Source organism: Coregonus lavaretus, assembly GCF_964263955.1.
Source record: "Coregonus lavaretus genome assembly, chromosome: 3".
In the NCBI taxonomy this organism is placed as follows: Eukaryota; Metazoa; Chordata; class Actinopteri; order Salmoniformes; family Salmonidae; genus Coregonus; species Coregonus lavaretus.
This window is the reverse complement of record NC_139990.1, coordinates 66134064-66154755: the sequence shown is the minus strand read 5'-3', so window position 1 is coordinate 66154755 and position 20692 is coordinate 66134064. Positions and strand designations below refer to the sequence as shown.

Below are 20692 nucleotides of genomic sequence, written 5' to 3'. Positions count from 1 at the left end.
ATTCAGCAAAGAAACAAATACATGTAATTAGAATCACTTAGCTTATAAACGTAGATAAACAGTATTTCATTAAATTGATTATTGTAGTCTGATACCATTACCATTGTGTCCTAAGGTCCAGACACTGACACTGTGTAGCATTATTGTAAAGCACAGTTGAGTTCCAGTAAGGTGCTATAGTAGTGGCTTGTACTTGTTTTCTGTGTGTTATAACACGCTACTGTAATCAACCTAATGTAGCATAAACACTGCAAATGACATAACAGACAAAGGATTCAACACCTCTGTCTTATCCTCTTCGAAGTGTGTTGACACCTGTGTAAATGGATTATAAATAAAAGTTTGATTTGAAATATCCTTTATCTCATTTTGCCCTCATGGTCCATTGTTTATTTGAGTAAATTCTGCATCCATGCCAGCAGGCCGCCTTGCCTAGAGTGTTGAGGTGTTTTAATCTTACAGTGGGGAAAAAAAGTATTTAGTCAGCCACCAATTGTGCAAGTTCTCCCACTTAAAAAGATGAGAGAGGCCTGTAATTTTCATCATAGGTACACGTCAACTATGACAGACAAAATGAGGAAAAGAAATCCAGAAAATCACATTGTAGGATTTTTAATGAATTTATTTGCAGATTATGGTGGAAAATAAGTATTTGGTCAATAACAAAAGTTTCTCAATACTTTGTTATATACCCTTTGTTGGCAATGACACAGGTCAAACGTTTTCTGTAAGTCTTCACAAGGTTTTCACACACTGTTGCTGGTATTTTGGCCCATTCCTCCATGCAGATCTCCTCTAGAGCAGTGATGTTTTGGGGTTGTCGCTGGGCAACACAGACTTTCAACTCCCTCCAAAGATTTTCTATGGGGTTGAGATCTGGAGACTGGCTAGGCCACTCCAGGACCTTGAAATGCTTCTTATGAAGCCACTCCTTCATTGCCCGGGCGGTGCGTTTGGGATCATTGTCATGCTGAAAGACCCAGCCACGTTTCATCTTCAATGCCCTTGCTGATGGAAGGAGGTTTTCACTCAAAATCTCACGATACATGGCCCCATTCATTCTTTCCTTTACACGGATCAGTCGTCCTGGTCCCTTTGCAGAAAAACAGCCCCAAAGCATGATGTTTCCACCCCCATGCTTCACAGTAGGTATGGTGTTCTTTGGATGCAACTCAGCATTATTTGTCCTCCAAACACAACAAGTTGAGTTTTTACCAAAAAGTTCTATTTTGGTTTCATCTGACCATATGACATTCTCCCAATCCTCTTCTGGATCATCCAAATGCACTCTAGCAAACAGGAGCAGGGGGACACAGCAGGGGGACACGTCTGGCACTGCAGGATTTGAGTCCCTGGCGGCGTAGTGTGTTACTGATGGTAGGCTTTGTTACTTTGGTCCCAGCTCTCTGCAGGTCATTCACTAGGTCCCCCCGTGTGGTTCTGGGATTTTTGCTCACCGTTCTTGTGATCATTTTGACCCCACGGGGTGAGATCTTGCGTGGAGCCCCAGATCGAGGGAGATTATCAGTGGTCTTGTATGTCTTCCATTTCCTAATAATTGCTCCCACAGTTGATTTCTTCAAACCAAGCTGCTTACCTATTGCAGATTCAGTCTTCCCAGCCTGGTGCAGGTCTACAATTTTGTTTCTGGTGTCCTTTGACAGCTCTTTGGTCTTGGCCATAGTGGAGTTTGGAGTGTGACGGTTTGAGGTTGTGGACAGGTGTCTTTTATACTGATAACAAGTTCAAACAGGTGCCATTAATACAGGTAACGAGTGGAGGACAGAGGAGCCTCTTAAAGAAGAAGTTACAGGTCTGTGAGAGCCAGAAATCTTGCTTGTTTGTAGGTGACCAAATACTTATTTTCCACCATAATTTGCAAATAAATTTATAAAAAATCCTACAATGTGATTTTCTGGAGAAAAAAAATCTCAATTTGTCTGTCATAGTTTACGTGTACCTATGATGAAAATTACAGGCCTCTCTCATCTTTTTAAGTGGGAGAACTTGCACAATTGGTGGCTGACTAAATACTTTTTTCCCCCACTGTATCTCTCTTCTCCCTTTCTCTTTCTCTTCTCTGCTCCTCCCACTCCCTCACTCTTTCCATCTTCCTCTCCTGTCTGCCTTGAAGGGCTGCTTTCTCTGCGCGGTCGATCTCGCGCTCCAAACTGAAGTGGACCATTTGCATGGTGAGCATGGGCGCAATCAGGTTTAAGTTATCCACCGTCTTATTGAGCTTCTTAAGGTCCTCCGCCACCGCCCCACACAGCTGCTGCCACTGAGCATGCTCCCTGGGGGTCATGGGGTCGGCGAGCCGCGCCCGGCCCTGCAGCAGTCTCTCTCGGATCTGCGCGATGTCCTCTCTGATGTTGCGCTGCGTGACAATCCAGGGTGGCTGGTAGCCGTTGTCTATGAGGATGCGGTTGAGGTTGTGGGTCATGGGGTCGGCGTACGGGTTGTGCTCAAACTTGTTGATGGGCTTCCCGGCGCCACTCAGGTTGCGGAAGTCTCCCCGGGACATGGATTCCTGAATGAGGTCTTCCACCAGCCTCTCCACCGCCTGCGTGACCTTGATCTGCCGGCTTCGCTGGCGGACGCCCTCTCCACTAGCGCCCCCTCGGCTGCAGCCGCCGTCTCATGCTCCTTCTGGCGGTAGTCAAGGACCTGCTCCACCGCCCAATCCACTCTGAACTGCCGGTATTGGCGCTCACGCTGGCTGGGCGTCCCCGAGCCCACGCCCTCGTAGCTCAGGTAGTGGCGGTGCTGAGGAGCCACGCCTTTCACCTTCTCCTCGTCCTCCTCGTCTTTCATCGAACTCCCACGGCTCTGAAGCCGGGACTGGTGTGCCAGCACGGCGCGGTATGCCTCCTCTACCAGTGCAAACAGCGCCTTGTCTGCCGTAGCAGCGCCCGAGTCTGGATGGTACAGCTTGGCCATGCGTAGGTAGGCTTCTTTCACCTGCGCAGGGCTACACTCGCCCTCATCCGGAAGCTCAAGCTGTAGCAGCTGGTAGCTCTCCCGAAGGCTGCGGCTCACACGGGGACCTGAACTCAGCGTGCGGAGAAGGAACATGCGGGCCAGGGGGAGCAGTGCGCAGCCATGACATAAATCCCCACGGTGAATCAACAGCTGCATGGCGTAACTCATCATCTCTGCTGGTGGCACACAGAGGCACACCCCTGCCCAACAGTGACAAGAAACATGATGTTGCTTGTTGTATTTGTTCCCACACTTAATTGTTAGCATAGGGATGCAAATCATGCATTTGAAAAGGTCATGGGATGCTTTTGATCCATTTTGTTGGTAGTGGTCTAGCCTGAAATCCAGAACCCGTTTTGCTAACATGCCCCTCCTTGTACTCCGTGAAATTGCCAAGGATTGGTAAGGAGTGGAATGATAGCAGAAAACGATTGGTGGTACCCAGGCTGGTAGTGGTCCATTATTTGATGGAATTATGCACTTCTTAATTTGACACCTACTGTCACATGCATTAAAGCTACAGCACCTTACCTCACAGACATGTAATCGGTGACTACAGTAACTATGCCAGTGTTATGAAAGAACACCAGTGGCTAGCTGTCATCTTTATTACCCGGACAGCTAGAAGCTAGCTAGCTAAGCTAATTCATGCTAGCTGAGCTCCATGGCTTACTGCATCGTTCTTGGCGCGTTTTAGGTAAACACAGTATCTACCTAACAAGATACTAATTGCACTAACCTTACTCAAATTTATTCGTCCTTCACATTAGTTTCAGACAGTGTTATTTCACACTAGTTTCAGCGTCGGTGTCACGATCGTCAGGGAGAGACCAAGGCGCAGCGTGATGAACAAACATACTTTAATTAGTTAAAGTTTAAACATGATACAAAACAAGAAACGACTCGTGAAGTCCACGGTATCAAAGACCGAACACGGAACAAAAACCCACAAACACAAAGGGAAAACATACAGTTTAAATATGGCTCCCAATCAGAGACAACCAGCCAACAGCTGACACTCGTTGCCTCTGATTGGGAGTCACTCAGGCAAAACATAGAAATCAACAAACTAGAACCCCCAACATAGAAATAAACCACATAGAATGAACACACCCTGGCTCAACATATGGAGTCCCAGAACCAGGGTGTGACAGTACCCCCCCCCTAAAGGCGCGGACTGCGACCGCGCCTCAAAAACAGCAAAACAGGGGAGGGCTGGGTGGGCATACCTCCTCGGCGGCGGTTCTGGCTCCGGCCTTGCCCACCACCCTCCAACAAACCCCCCATAGCGCCCCTGGTCCGGTCTGGCCCCGCTGGCTGGAGCTGGACCGGACGTAGCAGGAGCGGTTAGCTTCAGCTCCGTAGTGGAGCCGTTGACCGGTACCTGGTTAGGCACCGGTGACCCAGGCACGGGTTGTGCCGGACAGACGACGCGCACCCCTGGCTTGGTGCGTGGAGCAGCAACGGGCCGGACCGGGCTGACGATACGCACCCCTGGCTTGGTGCGTGGAGCCGGAACGGGCCTCACCGGACTGACGACTCGCACCCCTGGCTTGGTGCGTGGAGCAGCAACGGGCCGGACCGGGCTGACGATGCGCACCCCTGGCTTGGTGCGTGGAGCCGGAACGGGCCTCACCGGACTAACGACTCGCACCCCTGGCTTGGTGCGTGGAGCAGCGACGGGCCTTGCCAGGCTGACGACTCGTACCCCTGGCTTGGTGCGAGTAGCAGGAACGGGCTGGACCAGGCTGATGACTCGCACCCCTGGCTTGGTGCGAGTGGCAGGAACGGGCTGGACCAGGCTGACGACTCGCACCCCTGGCTTGGTGCGAGTGGCAGGAACAGGCCGGGCCGGGCTGGCGACGCGCACCGTATACTTGGTGCGAGTGGCAGGAACAGGCCGGGCCGGGCTGGCGACGCGCACCGTAGACTTGGTGCGGGGAGCAGGAACAGGCCGGGCCGGGCTGGCGACGCGCACCATTGGCTTGGTGCGAGGGGCAGGAACAGGCCGGGCCGGGCTGGCGACGCGCACCATTAGCTTGGTGCGGGGAGCAGGAACAGGCCGGGCCGGGCTGGCGACGCACACCGTAGGCTTGGTGCGAGGGGCAGGAACAGGCCGGGCCGGACTGGCAACGCGCACCGTAGGCTTGGTGCGAGGGGCAGGAACAGGCCGGGCCGGGCTGACGATGCGCACCATTAACTTAGTGCGGGGAGCAGGAACGGGTCGGGCCGGACTGGGAACACGCACTACTAACTTAGTGCGGGGAGCAGGAACGGGCCGGACCGGACTGGTGACACACACCACTTGCTTGGTGTGAGGAGCGGGACTGGGTTTCTTCATAACCCTCCGCTCCCTCAGCTGCCTACTCAGTTCCTCTCGCCTTGCCTCTACTCTCTCCTTCTCCCTTCTAGCATCCAGTAGCTCCGTCCTCTGACCCACTAACTCCTGCTCTCTCCTTACCAATAGCCCCCTTAACCTGGTGGCCTCCTCACCTAACCTCCCAATACGCCCTGTAGCTGCCTCCTGCTGCCCCGTCGCCCATGCCGTGTGCCCCCCCCCTAAAAAATGTTTGGGGTTGCCTCTCGTCCGTCCGACGACAACACTGTTGACGCTGTTGCTCCTCTCTCGCCAGGGCCTTAACTTTAGCCCATGGCCCTTTTCCCGCGAGCATGTCCTCCAAGGACCACCATTGGCCCACCTGGGCCATCGCCAACCTCTCCAGCTCCTTACCCGGCGCTTCCTCCTGGACACGCTGCTTGGTCCTGTTTTGGTGTTCTGTGCTACGTGTTTCCCTCCGTTGTTTGGAGAGGTTTTTCGCACATGTTAGTGCGCCTTTTGTTTGACGCCTGTGTGCGCCTTTATTTCGCCTCCGGGCTTGTTGGGCTCGTGTACTACGTGAATATTTCACTAAAGTCTTTTGGACTTAGTTTCTGCGTCCTGCGCTTGATTCCTGCACCACACCCACCTTCAGCACCCATTGACAGACTCCAACCTAAGTATATGTAAACCTCCAACTTCAACTGTATATATATAGCTAAATTAGCATGAGATAATAAGATATGGGGCTTTTTTCACTTTGCGCACCTTCCACTCCAAAGGTCTGTGCACGGCCCTGCATAACACAATGTTACTTCATGTATGTGTATGTTTTCTATTGTTGAGTTCAAAACAGCTAGCTGGTTAAAATTCACAACTGAGTATTTGTTCATGAAAAGAAAAAACTGCCATCAATAGAAAATTCTGTCATTTATTGCAAACTTTGGAGACAATTCATTTTTCCAATTTAAGAATATACTGTAAACCAGTGTGCATTATTATCATCACATTCTTGTCCCTTGCCTTTAAAAAAATCTGAAATGGCCATTATTCCCCTTTCAGGTCAATGATTAGCCATGGCTCCAGAGCTATCAGGATATCTAAGAATATATCTTTGCCTTTGGTCCCACATGCTTTCAAAGGGCCATCGAAGAGCTCCCTCATTCTTTTCTGGTTGGTTTTTTCAGCCCTCACGTCACTGTAGGCATTTGCGGTGATGATTTCCTTCTCCAGGAGTCTATCCAAGATGGGTTCCACCTGGGTCACTCTGTCGATCAGGGCCGTCCGGTGATGGTCCACAAAGTGTTTGTCTGAGGTAGAGATAGGACATGGTTTGGGACTTTTGGAGGTGATGGAATGCAAAGCATACATAATGTATTTGATAGGGGGCTATATCTCTACACGCCTCCTTTAATGTTGCTTGTTTCTGTGTGTGCGTGCATGTGTGTAGGGTGTGCAAATTGGAGGATAGGCGTGATGCACTTTTTCTAATTCAGACAGGATTAAATAGGCTATGGGGAGTGAAAAATACTGTTGAAGACTCTAGAGGGCAGCAGTTGCACCAACAGTATGTTGGAGAATAAATTAAAAGGAAGGACTTTTGTGATAGAATACTTTAGGTATTGAATGATTCCCCATAAACCATTACTAATTACAGTAAAATATTTGTTTAAATAACGTAGGCCTATTTGAGACATTAGGCTATATAACACCTGGTTTAGTGTTTACCTTTGATCATGTTCTTTGGTCCAGGTGCACTTGCCATTGCAGCACCCGATGTTACGCAAGATCCTTGAGCTGTAAAATAGGCTTCATGAGACACCATCAATCGAATACAAATATGAATAGTAGGCCTAAAGATAAATCAAAATCAGCAAGCAATCGAAATGTGTGTTTATTGCATAATGTATTATGCTTATTTTGAGTTGCAAATGTATATATATGCTACTGTATGCTATCATTCAGCCCAGATGAGCAAAATAGAATGCACTCATAAGTGAAAGTAAAACTGTCAACTTCCTTAAAGTTTTCCTTACATTCGTTATGGACATTTCAATGCAATTTATTTTCGCCCTTGGTCTAATAAAGTTTTCTAGCCGACTTTTGCGTTAACTTTAGTGGTTTTTAAACCAGTCAAAGATATGAAATTAAATATATATTTTCTTTTTTAAATGTCCAATGGACGTGCCTCCTACTTTATTCGACTTACATTTCTTGAATTCTAGCAGTTCCTCTGCGACATTCTGGCAGTTAATTGCACCCAAGACCTCTATAGCCACATTCAGAGCCCCGTCTTCAGTGAAAGTACGGGTCAGAAGGTCTACCAAATCCACTGGGTCCGCGTTCTCAACATTACCCTTGCGAACTTTTGGTTCCTGCTTGCGGTCACAGAGTTTACGTCTGAACCTCTTCAATTCAGCCTCTTCCAAGTCATCAAGGACACCAATTAATGTATCGCCAACGGTTTTCGACATATTTTATGCCAAACGGTAATTTAGACTAGGTTTTGTGAGATGAGGATACGTATCTTCTATTCTATGTTGTCTATAGGATACTGACTGTCTTCTCTCCAAGATAGGCTACTCTATCGCACCGTTCACGTCATAGGCCTCGTCATAGGTCCATCAGCACTCCAGGACAAACAGATTAACCTCGTCCCCACTACATTTGACAGAAATGTCGTTTAGAATTTATCTTAACGAATTCATTATTTATTATCATATTCTTTTTATATATTTGGGATTGCTATTTTTTATATATAGGCCGTTATACCTTTTGAAATAATAGGCTACAGTTATAGTTTTTTCAATTTATGTAGTTTATTTACACACATCATTTGACAAACAACATTGTCCCCTACAATCATGTAAATCACACACATTATATTGAACAGAACAAGCTTTGTCCCTCTTCGCTTTATGTTGTCAGCAATGAAAAGGGTAGATAAATATTTATATAAAAGTAGATCCAAACGTTGTTCAACAGCATGGGTGGTAAGTCATACACTAAAACCAAATAACATTTAACGATACTAGGCTACTGTATTACCTGGTAATACAAGTGTAACACTAGCGACATGTTCAGTAGCCAAACGGTGTCGAACGTTGCAGATAGAAATGCCATGAATAGAGCTGACGTGATTCCTGTTTTACATGTCAGAGAGGCATGTTGTTCTACATAAAATATTTCTATCTGAACATTCCCAAAATGTTGCGTCCTACTAAACACACCCCAGTATAATACCCAGCAACACGTCAGGGGGCTCTTTAGGAGGGTGCAACATCACAGACCGCTCCGATTGGGAATACATTATTGTCTATTATGTACACTGAAAAAAATATAAACACAACATGTAAAGTGTTGGTCCCATGTTTCATGAGCTGAAATAAAAGATCGCAGAAATTTTCCATACGCACAAAAAGCTTTTTAATCTCAAATTTTGTGCACTCATTTGTTTACATCCCCGTTAGTGAGCATTTCTCCTTTGCCAAGATAATCCATCCACCTGACAGGTGTGGCATATCAAGAAGCTGATTAAACAGCAAGATCATTACACAGGTGCACCTTGTGGTGGGGACAATAAAAGGGCACTCTAAAATGTGCAGTTTTGTCACACAACACAATGCCACAGATGTCTCAAGTTTTGAGGGAGCATGCAATTGGCATGCCGACTGCAGGAATATCCACCAGAGCTGTTACCAGAGAATTGAATGTTCATTTCTCTACCATAAGCCGCCTCCAACTTAATTTGAGAGAATTTGTCCAACCAGCCTCACAACCACAGACCAACGTGTATGGCGTCGTGTGGGCGAGCAGATTGCTGATGTCAACGTTGTGTAACAGAGTGCCCCATGGTGGTGGTGGGGGCAGGCATAAGTATGGTATGGGCAGGCATAAGCTACGGACATTTTATCGATGGAAATTTCAATGCATAGAAATACCGTGACGAGATCCTGAGGCCCATTGTGAGGCCCATTTTTTTAAAGGTATCTGTGACCAACAGATGTATATCTGTATTCCCAGTCATGTGAAATTCATAGATTAGGGCTTAATGAATTTATTTCAATTGACTGATTTCCTCATATGAACTGTAACTCAGGAAAATCGTTGAAATTGTTGCATGTTGCGTTTATATTTTTGTTCAGTAAATACACTATATATACAAAAGTATGTGGATACCCCTTAAAATTAGTGGATTTGGCTATTTCATACAAATCAAGCACACAGCCATGCAATCTCCATAGACAAACATTGGCAGTAGAATAGCCTAATGTAAGAGCTCAGTGACTGTCAATGTGGCACCGTCATAGGATGCCACCTTTCCAACAAGTCAGTTCATCAAATTTCTGCCCTGCTAGAGCTGCCCTGGTCAACTGTAAGTACAGTTATTGTGAAGTGGAAACAACTAGGAGCAACAACAGCTCAGCCGTGAAGTGGTAGGCCACACAAGATCACAGAACGGGATCGCCGGGTGCTGAAGCGCGTAAGAATCAGTTGCAACACTAACTACCAAGTTCCAAACTGCCTCTGGAAGCAACGTCAGCACAAGAACTGTTCATCGGGAGCTTCATGAAATGGGTTTCCATGGCCGAGCAGCCGCACACAAGCCTAAGATCACCATGTGCAATGTCAAGCATCGGCTGGAGTGGTGTAAAGCTCGCCGCCATTGGACTCTGGAGCAGTGGAAACACATTCTCTGGAGTGATGAATCACACTTCACCATCTGGCATTCCAACAGACAAATCTGGGTTTGGTTGATGCCAGGAGAACGCTACCTGCCCGAATACATAGTGCCAACTGTAAAGTTTGGTGGAGGAGGAATAATGGTCTGGGGCTGTTTTTCATGGTTCAGGCTGGGCCCCTAAGTTCCAGTGAAGGGAAATGTAAATGCTACAGCATACAATGAACTTCTAGATGATTCTGTGCTTCCAACTTTGTGGCAACAGTTAGGGAAAGGCCCTTTCCTGTTTCAGCATGACAATGCCCTTTCCCCCTTCTGATAACCAGGTGGCGAATCGCATCTCTGCATGTCTGGCAGACATATCAGTGTGGATGACGGATCACCACCTCAAGCTGAACCTCGGCAAGACGGAGCTGCTCTTCCTCCCGGGGAAGGTCTGCCCATTCCATGATCTCGCCATCACGGTTGACAACTCTGTTGTGTCCTCCTCCCAGAGTGCAAAGAGCCTTGGCGTGACCCTGGACAACACCCTGTCGTTCTCCGCTAACATCAAGGCGGTGACCCGATCCTGTAGGTTCATGCTCTACAACATTCGCAGAGTACGACCCTGCTTTACACAGGAAGCGGCACAGGTCCTAATCCAGGCACTTGTCATCTCCCGTCTGGATTACTGCAACTCGCTGTTGGCTGGGCTCCCTGCCTGTGCCATTAAACCCCTACAACTCATCCAGAATGCCGCAGCCCGTCTGGTGTTCAACCTTCCCAAGTTCTCTCACGTCACCCCGCTCCTCCGCACACTACACTGGCTTCCAGTTGAAGCTCGCATCTGCTACAAGACCATGGTGCTTGCCTATGGAGCTGTGAGGGGAACGGCACCTCCGTACCTTCAGGCTCTGATCAGTCCCTACACCCAAACGAGGGCATTGCGTTCATCCACCTCTGGCCTGCTGGCCCCCCTACCTCTGCGGAAGCACAGTTCCCGCTCAGCCCAGTCAAAACTGTTTGCTGCTCTGGCACCCCAATGGTGGAACAAGCTCCCTCACGACGCCAGGACAGCGGAGTCACTCACCACCTTCCGGAGACACTTGAAACCCCACCTCTTTAAGGAATACCTGGGATAGGATAAAGTAATCCTTCTACCCCCCCTTACCCCACCCCAAAGAGAGAAAAAAAAAACATATTGTAAAGTGGTTGTCCCACTGGCTATCATAAGAGATCCTGAGTGGCGCAGTGGTCTAAGGCACTGCATCGCAGTGCTAACTGTGCCACTAGAGATCCTGGTTCGAATCCAGGCTCTGTCGCAGCCGGCCGTGACCGGGAGACTCATGGGCGGCAGACAATTGGCCCAGCGTCGTCCAGGGTAGGGGAGGGAATGGCCGGCAGGGATGTAGCTCAGTTGATAGAGCATGGCATTTGCAACGCCAGGGTTGTGGGTTCGATTCCCACGTGGGGCCAGTATAAAAAATAAAAAAAAGATGTATTCACTAACTGTAAGTCGCTCTGGATAAGAGCGTCTGCTAAATGACTAAAATGTAAGGTGAATGCACCAATTTGTAAGTCTCTCTGTATAAGAGCTTCTGCTAAATGACGAAAATGTAAATGTGCACAACACGAGGTCCATACAGAAATTGTTTGTCGACCTCAGTGAGGAAGAACTTGACTGGCCTGCACAGAGCCCTGACCTCAACCCCATCAAACACCTTTGGGATGAATTGGAGAGCCGACTGCGAACCAGGCCTAATTGCCCAACATCAGTGCCCGACCTCCCTAATGCTCTTGTGGCTGAATGGAAGCAAGTCCCCGCATCAATGTTCCAAAATCTAGTGGAAAGCCTTTCCAGAAAAGTTGAAGCTGTTGTAGCAGCAAAGGGGGACCAACTCCATATTAATGCCCATAGTTTTGGAATGAGATGTTCGACGAGCAGATGTCCACTATACTTTTGGTCATGTAGTGTTTATGCTGAGTGTACAAAACATTAGGAACACCTGCTCTTTCCATGACATAGACTGACCAGGTGAATCCAGCTGAAAACTATGATCCCTTATTGATGTCACCTGTTAAATCCACTTCAATCAGTGTAGATGAAGTGGAGACAGGTTATAGAAGGATTTGTAAGCCTTGAGACAATAGAGACATGGATTGTGTATATGTGCCATTCAGAGGGTGAATGGGCAAGACAAAATATTTAAGTGCCTTTGAACGGGGTATGGTAGTAGGTGCCAGGCGCACCGGTTTGAGTGTGTCAAGAACTGCAACGCTGCTGGGTTTTTCACGCTCAACAGTTTCCCGTGTGTATCAAGATTGGTCCACCACCCAAAAGACATTCAGCCAACTTGACACAACTATGGGAAACATTGAAGTCAACATGGGCCAGCATCCCTGTGGAACGCTTTGAACACCTTGTAGAGTCCATGCCCCGCCCCGATGAATTGAGGCTGTTCTGAGGGCAAACGGGGGTGCAACTCAATATTAAGAAGGTGTTTATAATGTTTTGTACACTCAGTGTATATTATAGGCCGATATATTGCCTCCTAATATAGTACAATCTGTGTTGCGATAAAACATTTTTGATTGTTCAGGCATAATGGGATCCATCTCGTCCAAAAAGTTGACTCAAGTTTGCCAAAAAGCACCTGGATGATCATCAAGACTCTTGGAAGAACGTTCTATGGACAGATGATTCAAAAGTATAACTTTTTGGACGACATGGTTCCAGTAATGCCTGGCAAAAACCAAACTCTGCATTCCACAGTAAGAACATCATACCAAAGGTCAAGCATGTTGGTGGTGGTGTGATGGTTTGGGGATGCTTTGCTGCCTCAGGACCTGGATGACTTGCCTTAATAGAAGAAACCATGAATTCTGCTCTGTATCAGAGAATTCTACAGGAGAATGTCAGACCATCCGTCTGTGAGCTGAAGCTGAAGCGCAGCTGGGTCATGCAGCAAGACAATGACCCAAAACACACAATCAAGTCTACATGGAAATTGCTAAAAAGCAACACATTTGAAGTTTTGGAATGGCCTAGTCAAAGTCCAGACCTAATCCCAATTGAGATGTTGTGACAGGACTTGAAACGAGCAGTTAATGCTTGAAAACCCACACGTCACTGAGTTAAAGCAGTTCTGCATGGAAGAGTGGGCCAAAATTCCTCCACAGCGACGTGAGAGACTGATCAACAACTACAGGAAGCGTTTGGTTGGAGTCATTGCAGCTAAAGGTGGCACAACCAGTTATTGAGTGTAAGGGGGCAATTACTTTTTCACACAGGGGAATTGGGTGTTGCATAACTTTGTTTATGAAATAAATATGTCATTGTTGTGTTATTTGTCCACTTATGTTCCCTTTATCTAATATTAGGTTTTGGTTGAAGATCTGATAACATTCAGTATCACAAATATGCAAAAGTAGAGAAAATTAGAAAGGGGGCAAATACTTTTTCATAGCACTGTATATATGCATCTAAATTAGCATTAGATAATAAGATGTGGGGCTTTTTTCACTTTGCGCAACTGCCACTCCAAAGGTCTGTGCACGGCCCTGCATAACACAATGTTACTTCATGTATTTGTATGTTTTCTATTGTTGAGTTCAAAACAGCTAGCTGGTATTAGTTAAGTATAAGTATTAGTTAATGAAAAGAAAAAACTGCGGTCAATAGAAAATTCTGTCATTTATTGCAAACTTTGGAGACAATTCATTTTTCCAATTTAAGAATATACTGTAAATGAGATTGCACTATTTTCATCAAATTCTTGTCCCTTGCTTTTAAAAACACCTCAAATGGCCCCTATCCCCAGTATTCCCCCTTCAGGTCACTGATTAGGAATGGCTCCAGATCCATCAGGATATCTAAGAACATATCTTTGCCTTTGGGCCCATATGCTTTCACAGGGCCATCGAAGAGCTCCCTCATCCTTTTCTAGTTGGTTCTGTTAGCCCTCACGTCACTGTAGGCATATGTGGTGATGATTCCCCTCTCCAGGAGTCTATCCAAGATGGGTTCCACCTGGCTCACTCTGTTGATCAGATCTGTCCGGTGATGGTCCACATAGTGTTTGTTTGAGGTAGAGATAGGACATGGTTTGGGACTTTTGGAGTTGATGGAATGTAATGCATACATAATGTATTTGATAGGGGCCTATATCTCTACATGCCTCCTCTAATGTTTTGTGTCTTTGTGTGTAGGGTGTGCAACTTGGAGGATAGGTGTGATGCACTTTTTCTAATTCAAACAGGATTAAGGGGAAAGAGTGACAATGCTGTTAAATATTCTGGGCAGCAGTTGCACCTGTTGAAGAAATTAAAAGGAGGGACTGTTGTGATTGTTTAACGAGGTAGAATACTTTAGGTTGGCCTATTTGATGTTTTCCTATATAAACCATTTCTAATTACTGTAAAACATACATTTTAATAATGTATTTGAGACATTAGGCTATATAACACTTGGTATATTGCTTACCTTTGATAATGTTCTTTGGTCCAGGTGCATATAAAACATCTACTGTATTTATTTATTTCCTTCCCACTGCAGCGCCCGATGTTACACAAGATCCTTGAGCTGTAAAATAGTCTTCATGAGTCACCACCAATCGTAATAGTAATCAAAATCAGCAAGCAATATAAATGTTTGTTTATTCCATTATGTATTAGGCCTATTTTGAGTTGCAAATGGAAATATGCTATAGGCTATCATTCAGCCCAGCCTCATTAGTGAAACTGAAACTGTCAACTTCCTTATAGTTTTCTCAATGCAATTGATTTAGGCCCTATGTCTAATAAAGTGTTCTTCTAGACTACTTTTGTTAACTTAAGTGGGGTTTTTTGTGCCTAATTATATATATATATTAAATCCAATGTACGTGCCTCCTACTTTATTCGACTTTATTCTAGAAATTAATGCCCCCAAGACCTCTATAGCCACATCCAAAGTCCCAGGTTCAATTAAGTTGCGGATCAGACAGAATCAAGTCCAGTATGTCCGCTTTTTCAACCCTGCCCTTGCGAATTGGTGGCCCCTGCTCCTGCTTGCGGTCACAGACTTTACGGTTGAACCTCTTCAATTCAACCTCTCCCAAGTCATCAAAGACACCAATTCATGTATCGCCGACAGTTTTCTGCATTCTTAATGCCAAACTGTAATTGTTACTAGGTTTTGTGAGATTAGGCTACATGTCTTCTATTCTCTGTTTTCTATAGGCTACTGGCTGTCTTCTCTTCAAGATACTGTATATACATTCGCATGTCATAGGCCAAGGGGCGGTCCTTCCGCACACTCAAAATAACCTAATCCATTACATTTTTACAAAAATGTCATTTAGAATTTATCTTCACAAATGTATTATTTATTATATTATTTGTATATATTTTCACCTGCTCATTTTTATTTATTTTTTATTTTATTGCCTATAGGCCTTATACCTTTCGAAATAATACAGAACATTTAAAATATTACTTTTTTTCTACTTATGTACAGTTTATTTACAATCATTTTACAAACAACATTGTTCCCTAAATCATGTAAATCACACACATTATATTCAACAGAACAGGCATTGTCCCTCTTCGCTTTATTTTGTCAGCAATAAAAGAGGTAGATATGTAAGGGTATAAAAATAAACAGATCCTCATAGCCAAAGTTAATGTCAAACATTGTTCAACAGCATGGGTGGTAAGCAGGGGTGTCATGCACCCATTATTTTAGAGGGGGCACGAAGTACTTGAGGATGGAGGGGGGTTGTTAATCACTATCCATGGCATTACCATAAAGAGCATCAGTATTGGAGACAGCTCGGCTTACAGTTTCATTGAGCGCTTATTCTGTTGATGTTAATAAGTCATGTGGTTTATAGGAGGTAAGTCATACACTAAAACCAAATCAAATTGAAGGCTACTACAGAATTTTTTTTATTCAGATTTTCCAGGGGGTGTTGCACCCCTACTTCCCGCAGCTATGGCTAGAACTGTATCACTTGGTAATAAAAGTGTTACACCAAACGTTGTGTTACACCAAACGTTGTCTAACACCGCAGATAGAAATGCCATGAATAGAGCCGACTTGATTCCTTTTCTACATGTCAAAGAGGTATGTTTGTTCTACATAGCATATTTCTAGTGATGTAGCAATAACAGTATCAAGAGCCAATAGCACCAATAAGAACCAGTGCTGCTGGTACACTCCCCCTACTGCGACGCCCATGCTTCGCTGGACTCTGGTGATGATACTGGTGCCCCCAGGCCTGCTAGGATGACTCTATATCCGTGGGTAAAATGTTCAGACCGACCAGGACCTCCTGTGCCGTCTTTCCCAGCATCCCCTGCACATCACAGACGAAGCGGTAGACGTAGCGCTTGCCCGTCGTTTTGTGGATGATGTTCTTGTGGTAGTAGTAACGCAGGCCGCGGCTCAGCTTCTCGTAGTTCATCTTGGGCTTGTTCTTACACTGGCCCCAACGCTTGGCCACCTGGATCAAACACAAAGGGGGTGGTTGTTAAAAAATAACCACAAACACCTGACAGCATATTTCCATTGCTCAATCCTATGCTGGTTTCCAACTCCTACTATGAGTGGTTACAATCTCTCACAATCAGTAGAGAAACTCACCTCTGCTGGGTCTGACATCTTGAACTCCCAGCCGTCTCCTGTCCAGCAGATGAAGGTACAGCAGGCGGAGTCTAAAAGCAGCTCCAGTAAGAACTGCCACAATTGGATGGGCCCTGATCCTGAATAGAGAGAAAAGACGCATCAAAATATTATTATTTTTTGCCTGCTACTCTAAGATATACTATGAACTTGTTTCTATTTAAAAGAAGACACAGTAATGACAAAAGCACATTCTAGAGCAAACACACAATCAGGCTCCAATATACACACACTACCCATGCTCACACACACTTGTATAACAGCAGTAATGATAAGTCATGATAAGAGACTAGTCTCACCTGGATAAGCTGACATTCCCATCACTTGTCCTCCTTCCCTCTCGGGTCTTTGGGAGTGTGTACTTTTGCGTTTGGCCACACGGTGGCAGTACTGCTCTGAGGGCTGCTGTGTTCCAGGGATTGAGGAACAAGATGGAGGGTGGTGAGGAGGCGGCAGGGGTGCGCCATAGCTGGGAGAGGGGTAGTCCGGCCAGAAGGAGGAGGACCTCTTCTGTGCTTCTGAGTCGTACAGTTTTCCACCTGAGTGGCTTTGCTCAGCTTCACCTATGGAAGAGGAGGAGGAGTTAGACATTGCATATATTATCCAAGTAATCATAGCCTATGGATTTCTCTGTGTGGTTCTTTTTATAAATTAAATAAACGAAGGAGAGCTGGTTATAACAAACAGCTTGAAAAAGTATATGAATTAGACGTTACACAGCCTACAAAAAAAACAGGCAATATGTTTTTAAACACAAATAGGCCTAATGGTCATGCATTGGTTAATTCCATTTTTTTTGCATTATGTCTCAAATGTGTGGTTCTTCCTACCGAGGTGGTCCAGGCTGACAGTGCTGGGGGTCCCTCTGTGGCTCGTTCCTTTTCCAGCGAGGAAGGAGTTGCTGGTGCTGGCATCCTCCATGCCTGGGCTGAACTGTCCACTCTGGGCTGGGGAACACAGGGGTACAAGACTGTGGTAAGTCTGGGTGGAATCCTGGAACCCCACTTGAGACTGGTCCAAAGTCAGCCCATCTAATAATAGATAGAGGCGAAAAAATGGAATTAACAATCATGATCAATATTCATTCATTTCTAATACTACAACAGGTGTTGATAATAGAATCATTCTCAAAATGATAGAAACATATGGATTGGAGAATAGGCGACTGACACGCACCACTTGGGTATGACGCCCAACAGTTAAACTCTGGGTATGAATCCAGGTTGAACAGGACAGAGTCACTGGAGGTTACTGTAAAAAAGAATGAAAGACGTCAAAAATAAATACACGTGAGCAACATTGGAAGTTAGTCAATGGTCATTGACAGGCCTATATAGTGATTTTTTCCCCCAGAATGCTTATCAGAGTGGTCTAATAAAGTGGTTGTTAAAGAGTCTTTATAACAGTCTTTATATGTGTACCTTTGTTGTCGTACGGACGTGGATTCTTCTGCGGCTCTCCGTAACTCTCTGGATACTGCTGCTGCTGCCCAGGTCTTTTACCGTCTAATAGAAAAGACAGGTCTTCATCACTGTAGTCTGGAGGTCACAGAGATAGAAGAGAATGATAGGGATGAGTCAAAAGGCAGAAAGATCTAAATAGAACTCAAAATGGAATAGAAATACAATACGTTTAGAATGTAATAGGTTTTAATGATACGAAGGGGTTACAAGCTTATCTCTAAAGACTGTCTAACTGCTATTATAGAAGCGATAATATGTTACGGTCTACTACTATTACTCATCATTCTTATTTATGTTTAATAATAGTAATAATGATACATTAATATATCTATTCAACAACTATTCTGCAGCACCCAGAACAAAATCTCAACCGTACCCATTTTAGTTGAATGGAGGGAGAAGGGGAAACAGAGGGAAAGAGGAGGAAACGCCAGAGGAGGGAGTGTGACAGAGTAGTGATGAAGGGGGAGGAGAGGGGCTCTAAATCTGTTGGAGAAGGAAGTCTGGAGGAAAGGATTAGGGAAAGAGAGAGGGAGGGTCTTTAACCCGACCACTCCGTCTCGCTCTACCTCCCTCAGTCAGACTGACATTCCTACAAACAGTGTATGGACACACACCCCAGCACCCCTTTTCCTGACGCAGCCCTCGGTTGGGTAGAAGAAGCAGATGTCAAGGTCTCATTTTGAGTTTCTGACAGGGCTGACGAGATACTAACTCTGCAAAACATTTCCTTTGTCCTTCAACTACTACACAGAGCTACAGGAAACATAGCTCAAAATCTTATCATAGAAAAATGTGGATACTCAGAGTTATTTTCAGAGTGTCTAAGGCACTGCATCTCAGTGCTTGAGGCATCACTACAGACCCCCTGGTTCGATTCCATGCTGTATCACAACTGGCCGTGATTGGGAGTCCCATAGGGCGGCACACAATTGGCCCAGCGTCGTCCGGGTTTGGCCGGTGTAGGCCGTCATTGTAAATAAGAATTTGTTCTTAACTGACTTGCCTAGTTAAATAAAGGTAAAATAAAAAAATAAAAAAATAACGAATAAAGTTGATGATTAATCATAATTCAAGTGGCGATGGTGGCAGTTATTTGGTTTGGGGTGAAGTTAAATCTGAACTGATACATTGACCAGTGTTAATCAATAAGTTATCCAATGAGAACATGACTTACCATATGATGCAAAGTCAAAACCAGCAGGGACTTCCTGTGTCCTGAAGTCTTCCATATAATATCCAGCTTGGTACATTTCCATCTGTTTGGAAAAATTGGAATACATATGTCATAACCATTTTATTGTGGAACATCTTTTTCATACAATTATACATCTTTGGTTGATTTCTTTAAAATGGTCTCTGAAAATGTAAATATAATATAATGCATTCTAAATGTTCGTGCAGACTGCATACATAAACAAACTTAAAATCGCAGGAGGCAAAATCCTACCTTTATTTTAGAGTCTTTTGTGTCTATGTTTCTCTCGTTGGATTTCAGGATGGTATCCCAGTACATATTTGACGGGAACAGTTGCGTCCACTTGGAGTTCAGAGTTACAATTGTGTTGTCTCCCTCTGCCCGGCCCAGTCCCGTTATAAAGCAGCGGAGCTTGGAGGGGCGTGCCTGCTCCCCGGCGCAAAGGAATGTGTCCTCTTGCTTCGTGACTACCCGGTCCCAAAAAACTGCGGTTTAACTGACTGTGACGTCAGCCACGACTCACGAACACAGATTTGGCAGCCAGACACACACAATCATTCACAAAAAAATCTATCATAAAATGGTCAATTGAGCGCCCAAAATCTAATCAACATTGCATGCCCAATTGGCTATCTTACTCCCATGATAAATTGACATCCCATTCATGATTAGATAATGTAAGGATAGTTTATTAGTGTAATCCTAGATATATTATTTTATAGGAATACAACTTGATCTACAAATTATTTTATTTAAATTAGGCCTATAGAAACTATAGCCAATATATTGAGAAAATGTTTTCCCCCAATTAGGTCTATTGCGAATACCCAATAGGCTACACCAAAACGCCTGTATGTCTATCAATAGGCTAGGCCTACTTTAAATAAATAAGGTTCAACTATTTGAACTTGATCTTATATTTATTTTCTCACCTTTAAGATATTTTTACGTCGACATTGACGCATGCACATAGACCAAAACACATTAGGCCTATACTATCAAACAGGCCGCTAGACCTTGAACAGTGGTGACAAGTTATTGGTTGTGGACATTTTTAAGAAAAAAGCCAATTGTATTTTGTCATTTAAAACATCTATGGAAATCATGGCCTTTTTCTATGCTTGGTAACGTCGACTAATCACAACCCCATGCCAGCCAGGGTTGGGGACAGAGAGGGTTTTTTAAAATCAGAACTTCCAAGTTGGTTATAATGAGGTGGGAGGCCATGAGCATATCTTTAGAAGCCATTCAACAGAACAATAGCCCGTAAACTACATGCTGAAGCTCCGAAATCACGGCGTGAGTGGCCTGAGCAGATAAGGCCGGCACAAGCGCCTTGTATAAACAAACACCGCAATTTTCCCCGTCTGAGAAAAACATACATCTGGAAAAGTGAGCTGCCAAGTCG

The 20692-nt window shown here is 45.1% G+C and overlaps 2 protein-coding genes and 1 pseudogene across 5 annotated transcripts; all 3 read right to left on the bottom strand.

The window, feature by feature from the left end:
• Positions 1-389: 389 nt before the first annotated feature.
• LOC311109036 (dnaJ homolog subfamily C member 28-like) lies at positions 390-3150 on the bottom strand (annotated as a pseudogene). Its single transcript has 2 exons — positions 2048-3150; positions 390-455 (listed from the first exon to the last, which is right to left on the bottom strand). The product of its transcript is annotated as a dnaJ homolog subfamily C member 28-like (transcript).
• Positions 3151-6212: 3062 nt separating this feature from the next.
• Positions 6213-7908, bottom strand: LOC311116856 (apoptosis-associated speck-like protein containing a CARD). The gene is made up of 3 exons (XM_084157458.1): positions 7509-7908; positions 7028-7096; positions 6213-6609 (listed from the first exon to the last, which is right to left on the bottom strand). The coding sequence occupies exons 1-3, from the start codon at positions 7771-7773 to the stop codon at positions 6347-6349; spliced, it is 597 nt and encodes a 198-aa protein (XP_084013584.1). The 5' UTR covers positions 7774-7908; the 3' UTR covers positions 6213-6346.
• A 7476-nt stretch (positions 7909-15384) lies between these two features.
• LOC311111614 (uncharacterized protein) lies at positions 15385-19675 on the bottom strand. 3 transcript variants are annotated; one of them, XM_084154385.1, is made up of 8 exons: positions 19537-19675; positions 19264-19345; positions 18045-18161; positions 17800-17874; positions 17454-17654; positions 16923-17186; positions 16585-16703; positions 15385-16444 (listed from the first exon to the last, which is right to left on the bottom strand). In XM_084154385.1, the coding sequence occupies exons 1-8, from the start codon at positions 19600-19602 to the stop codon at positions 16223-16225; spliced, it is 1146 nt and encodes a 381-aa protein (XP_084010511.1). In that variant the 5' UTR covers positions 19603-19675; the 3' UTR covers positions 15385-16222. The 3 variants fall into 3 exon arrangements, with proteins under 3 accessions (XP_084010511.1, XP_084010510.1, XP_084010509.1); XM_084154384.1 differs by having other exon boundaries at positions 15443-16444; positions 17454-17570; positions 19537-19652; XM_084154383.1 differs by having other exon boundaries at positions 15443-16444; positions 18045-18128; positions 19537-19650.
• Positions 19676-20692: the final 1017 nt, after the last annotated feature.